We start from the raw sequence: 22,883 nt of genomic DNA, 5'->3' as shown, positions 1-22,883 counted from the left end.
TTAGCAAGAAGAACGTTAAAGTTGATTTGCGTCTAGATCGTTTTCTGTCTGCATCACCCTGGTCATTAGGTTTATTATATTAAAAATCACGTCATTTGATGACTGATCTGTAAATCTTTAATTCCTAAAATTTCTATGTAAATTGAATTATAAAATGTCACTCGGGTTCTTTTGTGTTCTTTCTGCCAAGGCAGCAGCAGAATTTCAACGCTAAATCACGGCAACGCTATCCTCAACAAGGAAGTGTTACCATTCAGTGACACAGGGCATACTATTCTATCGTCCTTGTGTCTTTGATTTCCTTAGTCCTAAGCATGATTTATGTTGTATTAGCCCTCATTTTGAGTATGCTAGTGATGTACTAATTTTAGCGTATGTTGAAGACTTTTGATGCACGACTCCGTACATAAACCAGGATTGCTGCAATAAAAGACTCGTCCTTCCCACCACATGAGTCTTCTTGAAATTGTTATAAGATTTTTGAATTGACTCTCATCTCAGCAATCCACGTGTATTGAATCTAAAAGCCTGCTCAGGTCTGCCAAAAAATCCTTGCCATGTCTGACGTTTCGAAGAAGATCCTGGTTCTTGGGAGTGGCATGGTGGCTCCGCCTTGTGTTGAGTATCTCGTTCGCAATCCCAAAAACAGAATTACAGTCGGTGAGTATGACATGCTCAAGACTTTGGATGAGCTTATTTTCATTTGTGTAGCATGCCGGACCTTGCCGAGCGCCCAGAAACACGCGGCCGGTTTCCCTCGCACAAATGCTATCAATCTCGATGTCTCGTCAATGATGGATCTTGACAGGCAGGTCGGCGCTCACGATCTTGTTATCTCACTCATTCCGTACATATATCATGCTGCTGTGATCAAATCAGCAATCAAAAGTAGAACTCAAGTCGTCACCACGAGCTACGTGTCCCCAGCAATAAAGGAGCTGGAAGGTGAAGTGAAGGAGGCTGGTATCACGGTGTTGAATGAAATTGGCGTTGACCCAGGTGTCGATCATCTCTACGCCATAAAAAAGATTGACGAAGTTCACGCAAAAGATGGGAAAATCCGAGAGTTCTACTCATATTGCGGAGGACTTCCGGCTCCTGATTGTGCGGACAACCCACTCGGCTTCAAGTTCTCATGGTCCCCACGTGGTGCACTCCTTTCGCAACGCAACTCTGCAACCTTTCTGCAAAATGGCGAAGTTATAGAGATCTCCTCTGATGATCTTATGACTACGTCAAAGCCATACTATGTCATGAAGGGCTATGACTTTGTAGCTTATCCAAACCGCAACTCCGTTCCATTTCGTGAGTTCTACAACATTCTCGAAGCGCACACTGTCATCCGAGGGTCACTTAGATACGAAGGAAACCCAGCGTTCTTGCAAGCCTTGGCCAATCTTGGATGGTTGGAGCAAGATAAGAAGGACTGGTTGAAAGATGACATGACGTGGGCCGAGATCCAGAAAAAGACTATCGGTGCCTCAAGCACAGACGAGGGATACGATACGTCTGTCTTTGCTGCATAGGATATAGCTGACGTTGATGCAGTTCTCTAATATCTCGTATCAAAGAAGTGGCCAAGTTTCCGAGCCAGGCAGAGAGCGATCGTATCATCTCGGGTATGAGGTGGATGGGTATCCTCTCTTCCGAGAAAGTTACTGTGGCCGGAGGAAATCTCCTTGACACACTGTGCACGCAACTGGAAAATCTCATGAGCTTCAAGCCGGGAGAACGAGATTTGGTTATACTTCAGCACAAGTTTGTGGTCGAGTGGAGTGATCAGAAAATGGTACGCCCCTGCGTGTTGCATTCCGCAATTTATCGAATTGTCTATATATAGGGAGCTTCACAAAACGCTCGTTGTGCCAAGTCTCTTATTGTTGCAACGCCCCTGATCTTTCTTGGTGATGCAATTGTTGACTGACGAGTTGCATCAGGAGACGTTTACGTCTACGCTTGAGCTGCTTGGCAATCCACAGCGCTACTCTGGCATGGCACTTGCAGTCGGAGTGACCTGCGGTATTGCGACACAGTTGCTGCTAGATGGTCACTCGGTGTTGAGCGAACCAGTGTGCTTGCGCCGTACAAGAAGGAAATCTGCGACCCCATCAGTGTGTTGGTGGAGAAAGAAGGAGTGAAGATGGTAGAAGAAACCGCGAAGTGAAGAGTCCTGACATTACATTGGTCTACTAAATTTTCGAGCGATTTCATATCACAGGTACGGCAACGCAAGCGTAATATGCAATCTCTTGACCGGCGAGCAAAGTTCCAAAAACGTCGACTACAAAGAGTCACGCTCTGTGGCGTCTTGTCCGATTAGACAGAGCTTTACTGTGGATATTCTGCTCGCTATCGTTGGTCTTGCTTCATTTTCCTCCAAGCAACATTATCAGTCAAACTTTCTTAATCCTGGAGTAAATGGACAAGCCGGAGCGAGGGACCAGAATTCTTGACAGTTCTCACCAGTTCAATTCATAATAAGACTTTGAATAGAAACAATGGTCTAATAGTACATAAAAAAGTAATTCTAGATGAATTCTTAAAAATATATAAGAAATATATTCATGTAGTTTCCCTAGAGTGAGGCCAGCACGTGGCCTCCTTTTGACTTACATAGTAGGTCTGGTACTTACCCTAAGTAGTAGGCCGCACCGCTTCGCTCTCGTGCTAGGAACCGTTTTGTCATGCTCCCTTGTCGCACCACTTTCCATTTTTACTGCTTTCTGTATGACAAGACGCCACGAATGCTTTCTTAAGGCCCCCATTCATAGGCCGGTCCACATCGACGCTTCTGTCTAAACTGCCTCTAGCTTAGCGATGCACCCTCCGCTTAGGTTTCTTGCGGTATTGTCTTCCACCTAAGAACCCGGTAAAGACCTTATAGTGGGGTTTGTACTGGAAGGCTTTCCCCGGTAAGAGGTGATGGTTGAAGATTTTACAGCGGATCTAATGCATGTCAATTGGCTGAAAGCGTTCCCCACATCCAGCATGAGTCATATGTCGTTCTACCTACCCTATTCGGCAGATGGAGCGAGCCGCTACAAAACATTTCTGAAGTCATTAACCTACTCGTCTTCATATCAGCCTCATTATTAGCCAGCAGGACTTCACTCACCTCACCTTCCAAACCCCACCAACAATGTCTTACTCAGAAACTCCCCAAATCTCCAATCCCCCCACCATCCACACACCTGCCCCCACCTACTCCCACATCTCCAGTACCCTCATCTCCAACACTGCCCACTTCATCACTATCGCCGGGCAAGTCGGCATCCACCCAGACGGGACCATCGCCCCGGATTTCCGCAGTCAGGTCTCTCTCGCTCTAGACAATCTCTCCAAATGCCTAGATCATGCCGGATGTACGAAAGAGCAGATCGTGCAGATGAAGCTTTATATTGTTGGGAAGCCGGGGGAGAGGGAGGATGAGGAGGAAGCAAGGAAAGAGCTCGTTATGGGGTTTTGGGGTAAGCAGATGCCCCCGCCGGATACACTGGTTTTTGTGGCGGGGCTAGCGTTGCCAGAGTTGAGATTTGAGGTGGAGGCAGTGGCGGTTGCGAAGGTTGTAGATGGGGATGTGAGAGATATCCGGAGGACATCGGAACGCTTTGTGCATTCAGATGTGGGGGATTGAAGGTCAACTCCCGGCAGTGTTGAGGGCATAGCTGGTGGAGAGCTTGGCAGAGGAATGACCCAGAGAGACCCCTAGAGCTGAAAGCTTAGGGGTCGCCTCCCCAGGTTTGTGGGACTGGGCTAAGGACAATGGAGGTCACGTGCATCATCCTATCGGCTCTCTCTCCCCTCCCTTACATATATGACAAGCCATCACCAAAAATTGCTACTTCATCCTTTAGTTTGCGTCATTTCAATTTTCGGTCTTGTTTTGGGCAGCATGTCACCCTAAAATTGCCCTTTTCAAAGGATGAGCAGGCTCCTCACGTACCTAAAGTTGCCATCATTGGCACAGGCATCGCTGGTGCATCAGGCGCATATCATCTTCATGATCAGTATGCTCGCGCTGATCTCAACGTTACAATCTACGAAGCAATTTTCAAGTGGGAGGGAAGATCAAATCCGCTAATGTCTACAACGGCGTTTATACTTTCCAGCAGGTCGCGACTGGCGCGCAGTCGTTTATGCTGATGACGAGTGTGTTGAATCTTCGATTGACGAGACTGGGCTGAGACGGAAGCTGGAGCCTCATTATCCGGCTGAGAAATGGGTGGAGTCTGAGATGGCGCAAGCTTCATTCTTCGAGACGAGCGTGATCTTCAAAGGGAGAACGTGGACTGATTGGGCTCGCTATGCCTAGGGATACGGATTTTCATCAACAACATGCGCAAATGGCCCTCCGAAAAGCTTCCGCTGTTTTAGAGATTGCTTGGAAGGTTGGAAACGCTAATCGTGATATCCCTGGGGACATAGAGAACCTAGGCTTGACAGCCGAGCTGAAGAGTAATGCTTGGAGCTTTCTGCAAAATCTCACTTCGTCAGAATTCCCGAGAGAAATTGTGCAGGCAGCCACACGTGCATGATTTGGCCAGAATCTAGCTATTATGCAGGGCCTGTTGGGGGGGGGGCAATGTTGAATGATATTAAGATTGCGGATGGAATGTTTTATACGGGAGGTGGGAGGAGATGGTGAGTATTTCGGAGATGAGCTGGCTATTTCTGGGAAGAATTCATCGTCCCCAAATGTCTGAATGAGTGGCAATTGCTCGATGCAAGCTCATAGAGGGCTCTCTAACTAATGAGTTCTGCAAGACTACGTGTTGGAGGGCACCAAAGTTTACACCTCAACTCAGGTTACAGATATGGGGCCATTCCCCCCCTCCCCCCGGGCCGCTATAGGCGGCGTCCAGCAAGCATATCTCTCTTCTACATCCTTCGCTCAACTCTATTGACGCGATGCCTCGAAGAAATGCAAAGACGCCCTGAGATTTTGTTCCACAAGAAGCTGCGTGCCGCTCGTGAGGAAATGGCTGCAGCTTTGAGCCACGCTGTATCCCAAGCACTTGGTGACATCGGCCTGTCACTCAAGCAAGTCATTTGCCGAACCGTTCGTAACCAGCATCAAATGCTGAGCTGTCAGAAGAAGAGTAAATACCACTTGCTAGATAAGCGTCAAGACCCTTGGCATAGTGGGTTCAGCAAGCACCTCTGTATTTGTTGCGGACTTTGTGGATGGAGTCGAAATGAAATATCAAGCAGATGGGCTGTCAAACGTCCAGGTCATTACATCGCACTCCACCTTGTGTGCAACTCCCGAAAATGCGAAGACAAGAAGTGACGGTTCATTACCCAAGACCAAAACATTCCATGGGTGAAACCAGACTTCAGCAGTTGGATATGCCTGGCGCCGAAGGAGTTCCGACACGCTAGATACTCCATCCACTGTTCAATCGTGGTGCATACAATTCCAAGCTAGCACTCTGCTATCTGGCAATCGACAACATTGCGCCGATTCTGAACCACGGTGGAGTCTTGGATACGCTCGCTCTCTTTACATGGACGCCAGAATGTCGCCGACGTCTGGAGCTAGCGTCGGATTTCTGGTCGATTCGTGCCGGTTGAGCCAACAATTGCTTCAATAACAGTGTTTAGCTTGACCAAGTTTGCTAAAACTTTCGGGAAATACGAAGACCACATTCAGGCAAGGCTACTTGATCACTGGCCTTCGTCAGTACGAGACCCTCGGGGATTTTCATGTGGCTCGAGTTGATGATAGGGGTTGTGAATGTTGTTGTATTGAAAGTAGGCAGAAGGATATGTAATCTTACTACAGCGCTTTTGCTCGATATTACGTTTCAGACAGATCTTTATTAGTTTCCACCACTAGCAATCTACTACACCTCTCTGCACGAGACCCATACTTGATCCCGTTTCAGCGGATAGCATCTACACGCTCGAACCCCAGGGCTTCATAATGCCAGATTTTATTATTTGATGTTAATACTTATGAAGAAAATTTATCCATCTATATGGCGGTCGTATAGTGTAGTGGTTATCACCCCGGATTTTGATTTAGAACAGAATTCCGGTGACCCCGGTTCGACTCCGGGTATGACCATAATTTTTTATCCGTTACTTTTCTTCTAATGTTCTCGAAGATATTAGTAGAAGTAATACTTGTGGAAAGCACATTTGCCAGTATTCGCCTTTGAAGAGGTAACGAACTGGACAGATATTGCACATTGCAAATGTGTTTCAATTCCTTGGCGCATGCTTCGGGGCTGCTGCTGCTTGAGCTATTCATACTGACTCTATAGATATCAAGTAGAATGACAGCAAATCTACCATTCAATTGACATTGGATCTGCTGACTTGCAATTAATGTTATTTCTTTGATTTTGAAGTCTAATTTGCGAGACTAAGTGATCAAAGTTTTGTATGTAGAAAGTGTAGTCAGTTTTCAAGGAGGATGAAGAAACGGCTCTGTTCTCTCTCAAAAAGCTGCGCAGGATGCGCAGGTATAATTACAAATTCGCCATACGGCACAACGAAATTAGCTGCGAAATTGCAGTAGAAATTGACCAATCAAAAGCAGGCGAAACGTAAGGGTTTCGCGTAGAAAGTCCAACCAATAGGCGCTCATAGCGTCTGACATCAGTCAAAAATGATTCTCATGACGTAAAATTGACATCTAAACAGTTAGAAGAAGCTCCGTTACACATTAATATAAGCGTTATGGTATCTGGATCCTTATATGGCTTTCTGTAGCTGTTTGAGCAAAACAGAGGAGCAACAGGGAATGATCTGATAAAGAAGGTCCGTTCCGCTCCGCTGGCAAAACTGCTAAGTAAGACTCAACTGTTCGGAAACCAGGCATCGCGCTGGCAAAACGTCAGCACCGACGACCCGCGATGCTGCAGATCGCTCCTAAATATGTAGTAAGCCAATTTCACAGGGCAAACGTCACTGCCTTGATTTGTGAGACATGTGTTCTTGCTCTCGAAGATTGCCTTCGGTTGTGCTACGATGACGGCGGCGGGTCATAGTGACGTGGGTGCTGTACTATTGCTTGATTTTCACTTTTCCAAAATGTCCGCCGATTTTCGTGAAGCTATATATTGCGGCCCACTTATCACGACTGTCTTCAGATCTACCAATATTCGCACCCGACTTTTCCAGCTTCACATCTCACTCCTTAACTGCTTCTTCCCACCTCAACCTACCTGAATTGCTCAAGCACAAAGAACTCGACATGGCCCGCCGTAACACCAACGGTGTTACCTCTGCCACCACCACGGCCGGTGACACTGGCCTCCTCACGCGCTTCGTCCCCGAATCGCTCAAGCACACGGCCCTCTACCGCTGGCTCCTCCGCCTCACGCGCATCCTCCAATTCCTCTCCGCCACCATCTCTCTCGGCATCTTCTCCTCACGTGTTTACAAAGTGTACCGTTTGGTCAACAGCCTCAAGGCACAACGCGGCATCTCCAGATCGCATGGCGCCGTTGAAGGCATCCTCGCTGCTGCTGTCCTCTACACCCTCATCGCTATGCTCATGTCGTTGCTCAAGAAAGGTGGAGCGTCGAAAGGGCTGCGCTGGCTGTTCGTGCTGTTGGATCTTGCGTTCGTGGGTGCTTTCATCGCTGTGGCAGTCATTACGAGCCCGAACGGCGGAAGCGCGGGTCCAAGGCGCTGCTATTCGAACCGGAATGTAAGGGACGACAACATAGTGACGGGTGAGGTGGCGAACGCGCGGGACAGCAGCTGCAACCTGCCGTGGGGCACATTCATCTTGTCCATTATCAGCACGTAAGTTCCCGGTTCTTGCTTGCGCTCCGCGAACAACGTAGCTCTGAATAACCACCTTGTTAACCTCGTCTGCGCCGCATAGAATCCTCCACGCTATCACCGCCGCTTTCCACGAAGTCCGCGACCGTCGCCATGAGCAACATAGGCTCGATGAGGAGGCTAGGCTTAAGCACTCACAGGAGGTTGAGGCCAAGGACGGGTATGTGCATGGCGGAGGAGTTCATACTCGTACAACATAGGATGGCTTCGTTCGGGAACGTGGTTTATGTCTAGACCTCTCCGGGGACAGATTGAGGTAACAGTCGCAGATTTGCAGCCCCAACATTGTATTGCATGATCATCGCGGCCGGTGGCGATTTCAAATAGCAACAATAATATTGCACGCTTTCACTACTTGTTATCAAGAAGGTACCGGATCTTGATAACTGTAACGCTGTTTTCACTCCCATATCTGTTTCCCATATAACCCTTCCTATTCCCTTTGTCACTGAAGGGGTAATCCTCCCTTACTACGTGGTAAGAATAGTGTTTCCGCGGTTTAGTACTTAAGTAGTATGGTGGTAATGCTATCGAAGCTTGACAAGGAACATCAAACAAGATTTCCAACTTTTTAACCGTTTTGACTTCAACTTCATCTTTTGTACATCAACATCACTCGAGTCTGTGTATAGTTGCTTTCACGTCTTCCATACACTGAGACATATCACTTGAATTTGTGTATAATTGTTGTAAGGCTTTGCTTGACAGAATGATAGATGCTGGTACAACGCTGGCTATACGAAGTACGACGGCGATTAGATTACTACCGCAGGTGTGTGGGTGTACAACAGTAAACCAATTCCTGAAACCCCCTAGTTAGGTGGGCATCATCTACGGTCAAGAGAAGAGGCCCTACCAACATCCCTGGTAGTTACTTCACTATGAGCCAGTAGTTACATCATGTCCTCCGGGAAGGGAGGGTGCACGTAAATTAGCAGAATGCCGTCCTCGGCAGGCCTGCCTCTTAGGGATAGGGCTGAGACCCTGACACTGGGATTCTACTTCAACCACATTGGCTCATTAGAATAAAGCTCAATGGCCCAACGAGTTTACCCCAGTCTCTCATGTTGTACTTATGGTGGAACCCTCATATTTTGCTTCTAGACTTTTACTGGCATGCACCGAATGTGTACTTTTGTTTTCAGCATACCTCCACCAATTCCCAAACCCCACGGCCAACTCTTCGTTCGGTTTTGGGGGTACGTTCACTGCTTCCTATACAATCTATCTAGGCTCTACAGCCACTGGCTCCAAATCGCATTCGACGGGCAGCTCATTCAACTACCTTTTGGGCTCATTTTGAAAATGGCACAATCGTACGAACATTGAGGAGGCCATGGCCATGCAGATGGAGCGAGCGGCGGAAATGTTCGGCTCCCAAAGTCTTGTCGATTGGCGAACATATGGCGCCGGGGGAATTATTCGTCGGGCCTGTCTCAATGTTCATGACATGGTTACCCGGGACTGGGCTGATGAATATCGATGTGCCGTTCCTAAAGGATTTGGAAGATGACTAGCCCGGCGAGCTCCCAAAGTGCCGGGACGCCATGCGTGTGTGGGATAGCCCGTATGGTCAGCGGGCTTGCTCTCCAGTCAACACTTCCATCAGAAGCTCGTGAGTTCTGAAATATGCTTATGGGTCCATTCGAAAATGAGGCGGCGCTTCACAGCCACCTCCTAAAACCGGCTTCATCTCATTTGTTTGCCTCGGAGGGGAAACATGAAGAAACTCTGGCCTTGGCAAAACGTATAGAGAATACAACTCACCATGTTATCTTCCCGCATGGTGATTTTAGGGAACACGACATTAATTTCGACGAAGACGGTATTCTGACTGGGTGACTAGACTGGAAATTCACGGCGGCACGCCGGATGGCAAGAGATACATGGTGGTGTCGGGTGGTTTCGAGCTTGGGTGGCCATCGTTATGAGGATGAGCTGGAATCTGACATTGCCCTCAATCGGCTAATTGTCGACTCACATGTGACAATCTAAGCCCCTCACCGCCAAAATCCAAGGATTCAAGATGAAACATTACTGGATTGCTTTAAGTGGACCGCTCTTTGCTCCTCACGATACGTGCGGCTGTGAGAAGGAATCAGTCCGAGTTAGATGGGCTTGTGCTCCTGTCTATGAAGCCGGGAAAAACGCATAAGCATGTTTCGACGTACAGATTGAAACACCACACAATATCTAGAGTGGCAAGAAGAGCCGTAAGGTCTAAGATTTACTGTTGAAAAGAGATCGATTACCAAAGCTGGCAAAAAGAGAAATTCTACGTACAAAACGCGCGGAGATAGTTATCATGGAAGAGCGTGTTAAGAACACCAAGAAAACAAGTTTCAGGACGCGCAGGCTTGTGAGCGATGTCCTTTGCGCCTCAATGCAAACTGACCGTTCGCATAAAGTCTATGACTCGACCTTACGATGTGCCGGCCTGATCGAACTGCGGGCTGGTCTTCAATTGCGCAAGCATTCCGCCGGCAACTCCGCGACCTCGCGACAGCTCTCAGTGCCCGACGGCTTATCGCACAGCGTGTCGCACGCGACGTCCTCAGCCACCCAGACGCGGAAATTCCCCTCCGGTGCCGGCAGGCGCCACTGCTTGGTGGTGTCGTTGTCTGGAATGCCCGATGTCGTGGCCTTGTATCCCGCACGGCACGCGCATGCCGCCCTCGGATTTGGAGTGCTCGGTGACGGGTAGATGCACACGGGCGCCGTGGGAAAGCTGCATTTGTTCTGGTAATTCGTCGGGTCGCAGCCCTTCGGACACTTGGGCGGCTGGGGTTTGTCGGGCGGGCAGCCGTAGAGTGCCTTGATGCGGTTGATGTCGCCGGCGGAGAGCTGCTGCGGATTAATGAACGTGTTGGGCCCGTTGAGGAGGGTGAGCGTGCCAGGCTTGGCGAAGGCGTCATTGCGGTAGAGCATGATGCTGTCGAGGTCGTACTCGCCGTTGACGGGGTCCTGAACGTTGTAAAGGTCGAATTGGGGGGTGAATTGGCAGGCCCAACCACAGCAGCCGTAGTTGGGCTCCTTGCCACAGCAGTTGGCGTCGGCCTCCGCCGTGAGTATTCCAAAGGGATAGTCGATGAGGTTCTGGCATTGGAACGGGTTCTTGGCGAAGCTGTCCGGCCTCTTCTGCTCGTGGTACAAGCCCAGGATGTGTCCTGATCGGGGACTGTCAGCAAGAGCTCGAAGGAGGGGAGAAGGGTGTAGTATATGGAACTCACCCCATTCGTGGATCAACTCTGGAACGCCGCAACCACCGCCCGTGTCCAGCGACATGATTGTACCGAAAGGGCTGAATCCCAGCGATGCCAAGCAGTATCCCTGGTTTGGAACATTGGCGTAGACCGTCACGATCGGGTCCGAGCCGCCGACACCGTTGGGCAACTTGGTAAAATTGAGGCAAGGCACGGCCTCCTGCCAGGCGTTGGCGGCGGCGTCCGTGTACAACGACAGCGCGTCCTCGGTCTCTTGATCAGCATAGCGATAGAGGATATTCCCATCAGGCCAGAGCGCAGAGGATCCCGGGAACACGGAGTTGGCGCGTTTGACGGCATGAGGCGCTGGCGGGATGATGCTCCTGCGGCGCGCGGGCGCGGTGGTGTTGGCGCTGGTGCCGGCGGTGTTGAGGTCACTTTCCGAGTTGTAGGTGATGTTGATCACTGCCCGGTTGAAGTCCTCGATCGTTCCGTAAATGATGTCGCCCTCCACTACAGCGAAGCCGTTGGGCGTGAAGAACCAGCTGATTTGTCGAGCATTGTCAGATACGCTGAAGGACAGCGCCTGAGGCCCGGATGGCTCCACGTATCCGGATGAGACGTTGCCTGGCGGGACCAAGATCTGGGCACAAGCAAAGGAGAGCAGGAACGCTGCAGACAGGAGCTCGAAGCCGACCATCTTTCGTGAGAGGTACAGAATTACAAAATGGTACTGGAATACTATCAAGACGAAGGCATTGGCAGGATGAAGGGAAGGTTGAAGGACATAAGAAGCAGGGCCAAAGCCCTTTCATATACTACTACGGCGACACAAGTTCCCTAGCTACTATATGCAGTGTAAGCGAGGCGGCGTATCCTACCTTGAGTTGAATTTAGATCTCGAACACGAGCAGGCTGATCACAAGGACTCGGGCATATTCATTGAAGGTGGGTGGAGGGGGGCCCGGGCTGAGCCAGACAAGCGACGGGTCCGGCCACCAGGGTCTTTAGAACTGGAGCCTAACTATATAAGATTAAATGTGTCTCATATATACACTTGTTTGACGTTTCTGCAGAGAGTGCGTAGGAAGCAAGTGGTACAAAATGGCTGTTACGGTACTGCGAAATTAGCTGCGAAATTGGCAGTAATTAGTTAGAGATTTTACCAATGAAATTGCAGGCGGAACGTAGGGATAGCGCGGGGGAGAAGCTGGCTAATGGGCGCTTATACGGTCTGATAATTGTCTAACTCGTGCGATTGTAAGAGCCTGAAGCTCATGCATAAACCAACCCATCTTCACAAGCACCTAAGGTAGTAGTAAAATCGCTCAGTGTCTGTTGAAAGACAGGAAATCTCTCAGTCCAGGGGCTTACCGAGTCCCGATGACACCAAAGCAATGGTTTGCCCTTGAGGTGGGCAGGGGAATAGTACAGGGCTCAAATAAGGAACCGATGAAGGCTGCATCCAAAGGGAGCCGAGGAGCTTGATAACGTCAAGTATAGCTCCGTAAGGATAATACATACCAAGCGTCGACCACAGGTATGGATAGGGGTAATTGCTGGGAACTTATTCAACCATACTACACAAGCACCATCCTTGCACCCATAAAAACAACAAATCAATTTCCTCCATTTTCTTTTTGTGATAACAATTTGAAGCCATTCAAATCCCGTTCATTCCCCTCAGGGAGAAAGTGCGAAGCAAAAAGAATTGACCAGTCTGAGGCTTGCGTTCAGGACCATATCCGTGTTAAGAATCCGTCATGACCAACTACAGGAAGCGGCCAATTCAGGAATCAAGTAAAGTTCCAGCAAAAGATATCACATATCGCATCTTTATCCTAGAACCTTGCAAAATCAATTGCATTGCCTCAACATGATACACTTATATAGACAATCCATGCTCAGAATCGCGGTCATCAGACCAGTATTACGAGTATCTAAGAACCGATACTTCGGCCCAAATTCTTTCTTTCGATATGTCTCTAGGCTAGAGATTTCACATCACAGTAAGAATGATGACCTTCCCGTCGCCCCCAGGCTCAAGCCCCGCACACTCGATCATCTTAGCCGTCCGTATCCCTACTGGCACCGGGGGTATGTGGTTCGCAACCAAGGAAGCGGCGCGCTCAAGAGAGCATGCGGGCAATACACATGTCGGAAAGTGGCTGGGGGGGGAGCATGCGATCAATGATGGTCGAAAATTGGCAATGATCGTTTGGGATGCACACCTACAGCGACTCTCCGCCTACGTGCACACTCATGGGTGATCAGGTAGGAGGACGGGATTGCTGTACCGACTGCGAACCCCCCACAGGTACGGCAAATGTTAGCCTAGCCACTGAAAGCTGGTGCCGCGGGGGCTTGGGCGTCAGGCTTTCAGTGGGCCAGTGCCAGTGCCAGTGCCAGAGCCAGAGATTTCGCCATTGACTACAAGATCAGTCAAACTCAGACCTTGGACAACAAAGGAGGTTTGCCGGGGCCAAGCTGGAAGAGGGCGCGATTCGTTGCGAGGTTCTTGGGCGATCGGAGCAAAGGTTCTGTGGCGGAGGAGAGGGAGAGCTTCCTCGGGTTCCATCAGAGTAACGAGGGAAACGACGACGACGACGAATCTGATGAGATGAAGGGCGAGGACGAAGGCGACGGCGCTACTGTATCAATGAAGCTTGACGGAAGTATTGTTGATGATGGGTCTCGAAGCCCGTGGGCACTCTGACCTTTATGGTTCTTGGGTCAAGCGCAACAGCGAGTTCTCCGCCAAACATTGGTCATCGGTCTGGTGACTTCGTCAGAGTAGGCTGACAGCACAACAGATTCTGTAGCATGGAAGGGATGACGACCGGCGCTGACTGAACCTAGATTCTTTCCATTACCGCTCGAAACCCGGAGAAGTAACTCTCGTCGTCGGACTGTAGGCGGCAAAAGGCATTGCCCTGGCACATAGATCCCTTCAGATCAAGACCGCTTGTTTCTCGATTAGTCCTGTAATAGGAAACACTATACATACTTCTCATATCTGACACAACTGACATCCTGTACATATCATATCTGTCATGCAGTAGCTCTTCCCAGACCCTCCTTATATCTAGCCAACGCCCTATCCCTTGCAAACTTATGTTCAACCACTGGCCTTGGGTATCCGTTCTTTTCGGCCACGTTATCTGCTTTTCTCCCGTATGGATCATGCACTGGCCCATTCTTCCCTCCCTTTAGGTCCCGCAGCTCGGGCACCCACTTCTTGATATACGCGCCGTCCAGGTCAAACTTCTCGCTCTGCAGAAGAGGGTTGAAGATCCTGAAATACGGCTGCGGATCCACGCCCGTACTCGAGCTAAAACCCCATCCACCATTGTTCGAGGCGAAGTCGCCATCGATGAGATGCTCCATGAAATAGCGCTCCCCCATCCTCCAGTCGATGAGAAGATCTTTGGAGAGAAAGGAGGCAACGATCATCCGGCAACGATTGTGCATATAGCCAGTGTGGTTCAACTGCCGCATAGCTGCATCAACGATAGGATAACCTGTTTTACCTTCTGTCCAGGCTTGGAAATGTTCTGCGTTGTACTCCCAATGAATATCGGTGTACTCTGGTTTGAAGGACTTGCTCATGCTAACAATACATTAGTACATCCTTTGTAACCCTGGCTATGAGTTGCATGCTTACCAAATATATGGCCAATGAGCTAGGACATGCTTGTAGAAATCGCGCCAAGCAATCTCACTGATCCAGCTCATGATGTTGGGATTGCCAGCATCCATACTCTTGCTCGTGTTAGCATTCCGCGCTTCTCCAATGCATGTTCTGGCTGCCAAGGTGCCAGAGGCAAGGTGCACGCTGATGACAGCAGTACTATTCCCTGCCGGCAGGTTTCTTGATTCGGAATACTTATTGATCCTCTGGCTGATGAACTTCTGCAGCCTTTGCGCAGCTTCATGCTCACCAGGGGGCCACATACTTCGAAATCTCTTTTTCTCCTCGACCGACAGCTGCTTGTTGGGTGGAGCACTCGGAATTGGGCACTCGAAGAGATCTTTGAAACATTCTCGAGCTGAAATTGGGTTCTTCTCTGGCCTCGGATATTCATTGAGGTCTGATTGATGCGAATTCAAGTACGCACACCATGCTCTGAACCACGGACTATACACTGCAAACTGGCTGCCAGTTCCTTTACTTGATAATTCACCAGGACTCACAACGCAAGTATCCGGAACAGTGGCAAAGGCGATGCCTCTCTGCAAGCAATTCCGGGTCAACGCTGCTTCCCGCCGTAACTCATCCACCTCGTACTCCGTATTGCAAAATATGTGACTAACGCCCCATTTCTCACACAACTCCACGATCCGGTGAGGGATCTGTTTGCGCTTCTCCACGGTCTCAACATATAGAGGGATGTCCAGCTCGGATAAATCTGCCTTCAAGACCTCCAGAGATCGGAGTATAAAATCAACTCTAGCTGGGCTTGTGAGATGCGCTTGGAAGTCTTGCGGCGAGACAAGGTACATCGCAATTAGCGGTACACCCGCACTCTTCGCTTTTTCGCTTGCCAGATGAAGACCCTTGTTATCCCTGGTCCGAAGGTCACACTTAAACCAATGAACAACCGCATTCCTGACTCTGACATTTTCGCGATCTTCCTTCGTCTCCATGATTGCTTTTTCCAGTGTCTTGATCGGACGTTCAACTACACCTGTGACATATTGTTTGGCGCGCTCATTCGTCATTTCAGGAGGATAGAATTCGCGTAACACGATCCCATGTTTTTCTTCTTGCGTGGAGTCCTTGTACCGTGATCTATCGCTGAATTTCTCAGAGGGCCTGGCTCTTTTGATCGAGGTCAGCAGATCCTCGACTGCCTTACGCTTGCCGTTCATGGCGGCAGTTAGTTTGGTTGGTGCCATGGTGCCTTGAAATCGCTACAATGAGGAGTACGTGCGGTATCGTTGCTCTGGGATGCGAAAACTGAACTGGAGACCTAGCTTCCGACAATTAGGACATAGCCATGCTGTTGATCCATACCCTTGAGTGACATTGACCAAGGCTTTCATGAGTCGACATCTGGTCAGCGTAAAGCGCGAGCACTGAAGGAAACAGCCTCCATGAAATTGCCACTACCCGGCGCCCTGGCTAAGTTAATCCTTTCGCGCTCGGGATCGGAATGTCAACCAGGATCGAATGCAGGAACTCGATCGCCAAGAAAGCTTAGATGTGTGCCCAAAAGCCGCTCTACCCCGCGTAGTGGGGTAGGTGCTTGTAGCTGCCTTGCTGGCCTCTTTGGTATTTTTGTGCTTGAATTCTGATCATCGAACCTTGTACCCGCAACAACCAGCTGTTATCGGGTTGCAGGATCAACGGAAGGCACGAAGCTTGGAAATTTATATCTCGCGCCACTGAATGATGGCAAGCTTGAGCTCAGGCTCGTGTAGGTAGAAGACAATACACAAAGATATTTCGTTACAATTAATGCTCTGCTGGCTCCTTGGCAGCTTCCCCATTCTCTTGCTTCTCCCAGCCACGAGCGAAAACCTCATTCAAAGCGTCTTGAAAGATGTGAGCGTTGTAATCCAGCAATCCCTTTTTGTCTTTGGCATCGGGATGTTTGATCACTGATACCAGGCACAAATATCTGCGATATCATCAGCATACTCCGGCAAGACATGGTCATCCAATGCGGCGTCGTACTTGTTCATCTCCTTCAAATATATCATAGTGCCATCATGTATGGTTACACTCGACTCCGTCTCAACCATTTGTGGACCGAGCCTAGTTGATTCCGATCTTGGGTACGAATAGAGCTCGCTGATGTCGAGGATCACGTCGATATAATCTGAACACATCTCATAGACTTCCATATCGATTGGGCGTGTGTCACTGGCAACATAGATCTTGCTCATGGTGTCGAAGAGATATGCCTTCTCCATTCCGCTGTTGTTGACAAGGATGTTCAGAAGATTCTCCAGGGTGGCAAGGGGAGGCACTAGTTTTTGAATGACTTTGCTGAACGCTTCGAAGATACTATAGTCGTAGATTGAGGTCTGATGGTAGCTGACAGGAGGATTCTTGTAGCCATGATCGTTTAGCTCGTCCTCGATTCGCTGTCTAATGTCTTGAAATGTGTCGGACTTATATTCGTCACTAAGGCCGTCGATTTTGTGCACAAAGACCTCGATGTTGATGTTGGGGTAGATGTCTTGGAGGTTGGCAACGGAGGCGGTAAGTCGTGTGACGCTGTCGGTGTAATCGTCTTGAGCATCGATGACCCATACTAATGCCCCAATTTCAGAGAAGATTTCTGTTCTGTCGAAGGTAGGATCGAAGTAGTTAAGCTGCCCAGGAAAGTCCCATACTTGAAAGTCCATGAAGGAACTGTAGGTTGTGAGGACAGTTCGAAATAGAATAGAAACGTTTCCGAAGCGCACAAATAGATGTAAAGCTCGTTTGAAGGACATGACTCACTGCATAGAGTCCTTCTGTATACGTGTAGTGGATTCCAAAAATAGGGTCTCTCGCGGTGGCATCTTATGGAAGACTACACTGGTAATGGAAGACTTCCCACTCCTGTGTAAATTCAGCGCTGTTTGAGGCCGCAGGCTGACCTTGGAACCTTACCGACGCTGGCCCATCAGCAGAAGCCTCGGTTTGCTTTGCCGCAGATTTGCACTCATCTTGAAGGGAAATTGTTCTTAGGGGAAATCCAAGGTCTCTGTACAGCATTCAAGGCAATTGTCAGCCAGGCTTCGAATGACTTGTGTGAAATTGAGGCAAGTTGTGGGGCTGCTCGCCTACGCGCTGTAGGCATTCGTAGATGTTGACCAATGCACTGACAACATGCATCGGTCACGCGAGCCATCACGTTCCCATGCCAGTGTGATGGCATTGGCTGGTTTACGAGAGTCCTCGTCTGAAAGCTCATGGCGCGCTAGCGAGGCTGCGAACACCCGTATAAGGTTGGTGTCCTTCATGCCCTCTGATCATTTGACATGGCATGACCTTTGATGTCATTATTCTAATTTATGCCAGGCGAGTACCTTAGGAAGGCAGTTTTCCATGCACAATAGTGCACGAGGCTCTCTAAGGAGTAGAAAATTCGATGGCCTTACATTCAGAGAATTGTGCTGTACGAGAGCATAAGATTTGTTCCACAATTTCCTAGATCAGTCATCTCCTCGACTTCATACGCTCCAAGAAGAGGGATCTTTAGGCAGCCTGCCGAACATGTCAATTTTCTTTACAGAGTGTGGACCGGATGTCACGTGATATATTCCTGATTAGTCAGCAACGTTCGACACAGAGCCATTTCAATAGATTGCATAAGACCTTTCAGCAACCACGCTGTAAGCTATACCAAATGACGCCTATCCTGTAATCACTGTATCGTGGCTGTCCTTAGCGATTTAAGAAGTGATCAGTCTTCTCAAGATCTCAAGATCTGCAACATCTGTGACGTGGATGCGACCGCGGAGAAGACCTCGTCGTCGTCAATGCCGCCAAGAACTGCATGTGGCAAAAGGTTTGATCTAACCAATTCAGGAAATTGCATGCTTTTAGATCGAATACTACAATGAAGAATGAAGCGCACTATCGTCGTATGTTCCCAGCTGCAAACATCGGGATGAGCTTCGCATGTGCGGGAGAACGAGTCTGCTGAGTTACCATAGCTAGATACGAGCACCTATTGGAGGGAGAACAACTAATATCTATGTGCACTCTGTAGGAACAGAACCAGCTACTGAAGGCTCCAGGGCCCATCAGACCGTTGTTTCCATTGCCGAGTCATTCTATCGAAGAGCAGTACAAGGTAAGTGAGACTCTCAAGGAGCTTACTATGTCACATACGTGGCCAAGTATACAGTCGAAACGCCTCACTATCATTGTGGCATCTACTTCCTGCCATTGTTGGTATGACAAGTACGGTAACGAGCTTAAATTCATCGTTGCGAACGGAGTGACAGACGTGAATTTGATCTCAGGCCAAGACTGCATATGTAGGAGCGCTCCTGGCGATCACGCCGATTCATCCAACCCCCATCGTTCACTCTGAATCTTTCTCCATGACCAAATTCCTGCTTCATTCGGATCCTCTGGAAGAAGACAGCCATATGCTAAATTGCAACCATGGATGCCTATCGAATGCTCGGATCCTAAATCACTAGGCGCATGTCTAAATCATCACTGCACCCTTGCAGCTGAACGGCAGGATTCCTGTGAGGCTGAATATTTCACATGTCCTCAAATGAAGGTACGTCAGTCGGATATTTATGGAACTCCTCCCTTTCAGTACCAAGCTTGATCCCATAATGATGGACACAACTTTTTTGGGACAAAAGTTTTATGTTCTCTTTGCATTTTATATTTTCCTTCGTTCTTGAGCTCGTGTCTCTCTTTACAACTGCTGCCCTAGCAACTGTAATCAAGTCGAACAATTGCCTAGGAATGGCATACCATGATAGTTCCCACACCTCTGCGCTTGTCAGATTAGCGGACGAGCTCAAACTACAGATTATCAATGAGGTCAGTGTTGCGGCTTACATACACCTACACTTTACCACTCACACCTATCAGCTTTCTGCGCGTCACGATCTTTTGAATTTGTGTTTGACGTGCCGCACCTTCGAAGCTATGACGATGCGGGCCCTGTACAAGGATTTTGATATCAGTATACCGCAGAACAGGGGTATGGGCTGGGACATTCAAGCGCTGCCTCCTTTTCGAACAGACGCTATTCGGTCGATCAAGCGACTCACAATCCGCAATGGATATCTTCACCAACAGAACCCAACATCCCATCGGAGACTACGCCCTGACGTGGCGTCTCTCGAGGCTTACGTTTGCGGTATAATCCATCGTATCCCGGTGAGCCAGTTATACGCCTTTTCGTACGTGAAAGTGTCCTTTAATTTCACCAGTTGATGGCAAGGGCTTACCATGCCTACGCAGCTTTCTGCACCGGTCCGCTCTGCCATATGAAGTTCTCCAATCATTGATCCGGCATCAAAATGCCACACTTCAAGAATTGCGCGTGTACGAACTCGAGGCTGTCTGCAAACCGGGCGGACTCCTACCGCAAAGTCTGAAAGTCTTTGAATGTCGATCCATTATGGAAGGCAAGGCTCTTGGTAGGATCGCCAAAGCCAACCGCGGTACGCTGAAAGCCTTGAGGTTGGGACAAGAAAAAGCGCTTGTTGATCGCTACCGTCTGGATCGTACTGGCCTTCAAGAACAGACCGTTCAACCTCTGGAGTTGTTGTTGACTATTGTACGATTTCAGGAAATGCACAGATTGGAGGAGCTCTGCTTCTATGGTCTAAACCTGTCGCCTTTGTTCTTGGGATCCACCAACCCCACGAGCTTCATTTTTGGTTTGAAACGCTTGACTCTAGAGTCATGCAGCGGGACTGCAGAACTGTTGCATAGCTTAGTCGCTACTTTCTACGAAGCTCAAAAGTCCTCTTTCCTGAACAAGAGGGTGGCACAATTGAAGCACTTTCTTCTCAGACACGAAGCTCCGTCGCCTCAACTAAAGACCGCTCTGAGCCGCTTCCTCTCCTCCTTCACCGGTCTCGAAACCTTATCTTTACTACTCGAAAACGCCACGTTCTTGGATCGACCATGCAGCTTCCTTCCCAACCACGGTGTCACCCTCAAGACGTTAGTCCTCGAATGCCGCATCCAACCGCGTGAAAATCTCGGTCTCGATACCTCTCGTCCCTTCGGCGCGGGTGCGTACACCCAAGTGCTCTGGCAAGACACCATCGAAGACATCTGTCAACTATGCCCGAACCTAGAAGAACTCGGCACCGGTTTTCCATGGAACGATGAGATCGTCCGTCTGGGAAAGACGAGTCTACCAACGCTCAAAACGTTAAAGACGATCCATATCCGGAATTTCCCCACGTGCACGCATTTGAGCCAACTAGGCGATTATTCGATTCGAGAGTATGTTTCCAAATTTATCGAGTGGGTCTTTCCATCCTTGGTTGGAGGTGCGAGACCTGCGCTCGAAATCTTGGCGCTAGGTCCCACGTTGTATGAAACGAGGTGGAGATCGAACCCGTCTCGACGGCAACCTCCAGAGTTTCTCCGCACGCATTATTTCTGTCTGGATTGGGCCAAGACGAGGTTTGGACGATGGAGTCCGATGGTGACGAATGTGAGTGAGCATTATATGGAGGAGATCAGAGGCCAGAAGCCGCTTGCGGGTGTCTTTGAGCAGGTGTGGTTGAGATGAGAAATCATCTCACCATCGATCAAACCCTCGGAGCAGACAAAGACCTTAGCTCCCTGTCTCTGTAAGTCGTCACCCATCATTTGTTGAAGTGGCTGCTGGGATCGCAACTGAAGTTGTTCCTGCCTCCGCCTAATCTCCAACGTCGACTTTGAGCCTCCAAGGCGTTGAAAATTCTGAAGGGAGCCAGGAAAAAATGGCGCATCTTATTTTTTGCCCAAAGCCCAGCCAGACCTTTCTTTTCAAGATAAGTCTCTGCCGGAAGAAGACCAAAAAGAAAACCGCGCTACGTTTCGGACAACTTAGCCCCACCATCTATCTACTTCCACCGTTACAAAGTTAATCGAACTACCAATGGAAGCAGAGCTGGTCTCTGCCAGTATTCCTGCCGTGAGATTACACCAGTCTCAGATTTGGCCGAAGCATCCCAACAAACGGCATTCCCGCATTTATCTTATTCGAGCGAAGACCAAAAGGATAGAACAGCGACACACCGGACGCGCTACGAAAGGATCGTGCCAGCAACATAAAGACTCCATGGCGGCCGCTGGCCTGACCATATTCCATATCGTCAAACATGAAGCGTCAGTCAGCCAGCTGAAGTGATATCTCCTCCCCACCGGTGTCATATACCACCCTCGCTGTATAGTAACTAGTCAGGAGAGCTCTGTCATGGTCGGATCTGAGCACCGATCCTCTAAACCTTTACCTGGTAGCCCACCTGTGGAAACCACGGCGGAAGAAGGAAGATCAGCCTTTGAAGAAATGAAGGAAGGAGTCAGGACCTCACCGATCCTATAAATATACACATATATATATCTCACCAACGAACTACAATGTGCAACCATCCACATCCACATCCACATCCACATCCACATCCACATCCACATCCACATCCACAAGCCTCTCAGGAAAGAAATGGATAAATTCCCTTCTATTCTGAGACATATCGGAACATTTTGAACACAAACACGAACACTGCGAGTAAGATTCCGCTTCGTTCGGTCCAGTTTCTAGACTACGTTGCTCCTCTCAAGCAGGAAGAGAAAGAAAAAGAAAGCAATCGAGAACTGGCCTCGCCGTGATCCTGGTTGCGTGTGTTTGGCGTCTCCTAGTTGTTCTTGAATTGTTTCTGGTATAGGTGCAGGGGCATATTATGTGTGTGTGTGTGTGTGTGGGGGGGGGGCTGATCAAGATAGATAGATAGATAGATAGATAGATAGGTAGGTAGGTAGATAGATATGTATGGATGTATGTACGTTTTGTAGTCTCTCTCTCTCTATGCATGTATATTCTTCCCATAGGCATTCTCCTGGTACGGCAGACCACTGATGTTACGGGTCATTCTCGTCAGAATCGGTTACGCTTGATTCGCTCTGGCTTCTGGCTTCTGGTTTCCGATCCTGATTTTTGGGGAGGCAGGGCAGACTCTGTTTGCTGCTGCTGCTTGCGCGCCCCACATTTCCGTGTCCTTGTCTGCTCCTATCCTTCCATTCTCCTCTGAGAATGGGTCTTTCCCGATCTCTCTCTCTCTATCACACACACATACAATTTCTCCGATTCCAAAAACTCGAGCCCGCAATTTCCAAGCCCGCACAACCCTTCCAAACTTCATCCCCTCCTCAGCACATCATCGATCAATAAACTCCCCTCCACC

The 22,883-nt window shown here is 49.1% G+C and overlaps 9 protein-coding genes across 9 annotated transcripts in view; 5 read left to right on the top strand and 4 right to left on the bottom strand.

The window, feature by feature from the left end:
- Positions 1–557: 557 nt before the first annotated feature.
- On the top strand, positions 558–2,138 carry EPUS_02390 (uncharacterized protein; the record flags this gene model as incomplete). Its single annotated transcript, XM_007805296.1, has 3 exons — positions 558–1,507; positions 1,549–1,789; positions 1,938–2,138. The coding sequence occupies 3 exons, from the start codon at positions 558–560 to the stop codon at positions 2,136–2,138; spliced, it is 1,392 nt and encodes a 463-aa protein (XP_007803487.1).
- Positions 2,139–3,139: 1,001 nt separating this feature from the next.
- EPUS_02389 (uncharacterized protein) lies at positions 3,140–3,634 on the top strand (the record flags this gene model as incomplete). The annotated part of the gene is made up of 1 exon (XM_007805295.1): positions 3,140–3,634. One exon carries the CDS (start codon positions 3,140–3,142, stop codon positions 3,632–3,634), a length of 495 nt encoding a protein of 164 aa, XP_007803486.1.
- Positions 3,635–7,204: 3,570 nt separating this feature from the next.
- Positions 7,205–8,000, top strand: EPUS_02388 (uncharacterized protein; the record flags this gene model as incomplete). Its single annotated transcript, XM_007805294.1, has 2 exons — positions 7,205–7,761; positions 7,844–8,000. 2 exons carry the CDS (start codon positions 7,205–7,207, stop codon positions 7,998–8,000), a joined length of 714 nt encoding a protein of 237 aa, XP_007803485.1.
- A 2,260-nt stretch (positions 8,001–10,260) lies between these two features.
- On the bottom strand, positions 10,261–11,703 carry EPUS_02387 (uncharacterized protein; the record flags this gene model as incomplete). The annotated part of the gene is made up of 2 exons (XM_007805293.1): positions 10,261–10,967; positions 11,031–11,703. 2 exons carry the CDS (start codon positions 11,701–11,703, stop codon positions 10,261–10,263), a joined length of 1,380 nt encoding a protein of 459 aa, XP_007803484.1.
- Positions 11,704–13,021: 1,318 nt separating this feature from the next.
- On the top strand, positions 13,022–13,719 carry EPUS_02386 (uncharacterized protein; the record flags this gene model as incomplete). The annotated part of the gene is made up of 2 exons (XM_007805292.1): positions 13,022–13,269; positions 13,446–13,719. The coding sequence occupies 2 exons, from the start codon at positions 13,022–13,024 to the stop codon at positions 13,717–13,719; spliced, it is 522 nt and encodes a 173-aa protein (XP_007803483.1).
- A 335-nt stretch (positions 13,720–14,054) lies between these two features.
- Positions 14,055–15,902, bottom strand: EPUS_02385 (Deoxyribodipyrimidine photo-lyase; the record flags this gene model as incomplete). The annotated part of the gene is made up of 2 exons (XM_007805291.1): positions 14,055–14,613; positions 14,668–15,902. 2 exons carry the CDS (start codon positions 15,900–15,902, stop codon positions 14,055–14,057), a joined length of 1,794 nt encoding a protein of 597 aa, XP_007803482.1.
- Positions 15,903–16,461: 559 nt separating this feature from the next.
- On the bottom strand, positions 16,462–17,360 carry EPUS_02384 (GTP-binding protein gtr2; the record flags this gene model as incomplete). Its single annotated transcript, XM_007805290.1, has 2 exons — positions 16,462–16,627; positions 16,684–17,360. The coding sequence occupies 2 exons, from the start codon at positions 17,358–17,360 to the stop codon at positions 16,462–16,464; spliced, it is 843 nt and encodes a 280-aa protein (XP_007803481.1).
- Positions 17,361–19,434: 2,074 nt separating this feature from the next.
- Positions 19,435–21,229, top strand: EPUS_02383 (uncharacterized protein; the record flags this gene model as incomplete). The annotated part of the gene is made up of 3 exons (XM_007805289.1): positions 19,435–19,512; positions 19,564–19,877; positions 19,939–21,229. 3 exons carry the CDS (start codon positions 19,435–19,437, stop codon positions 21,227–21,229), a joined length of 1,683 nt encoding a protein of 560 aa, XP_007803480.1.
- A 622-nt stretch (positions 21,230–21,851) lies between these two features.
- EPUS_02382 (uncharacterized protein) overlaps positions 21,852–22,883 on the bottom strand; it is a gene marked incomplete at both ends in the record, with an annotated part of 2,534 nt that continues 1,502 nt past the window's right edge. Inside the window, one exon of the mRNA XM_007805288.1 lies at positions 21,852–21,878. Coding sequence (XP_007803479.1) covers positions 21,852–21,878 — 27 coding nt within the window. The remainder of the gene's footprint in view (positions 21,879–22,883) is intronic.

Source organism: Endocarpon pusillum (genome assembly GCF_000464535.1).
Source record: "Endocarpon pusillum Z07020 unplaced genomic scaffold scaffold4192, whole genome shotgun sequence".
NCBI lineage: Eukaryota > Fungi > Ascomycota > Eurotiomycetes > Verrucariales > Verrucariaceae > Endocarpon > Endocarpon pusillum.
The sequence above is the reverse complement of the archived record's forward strand: the minus strand, read 5'-3'. Positions and strand labels throughout refer to the sequence as shown.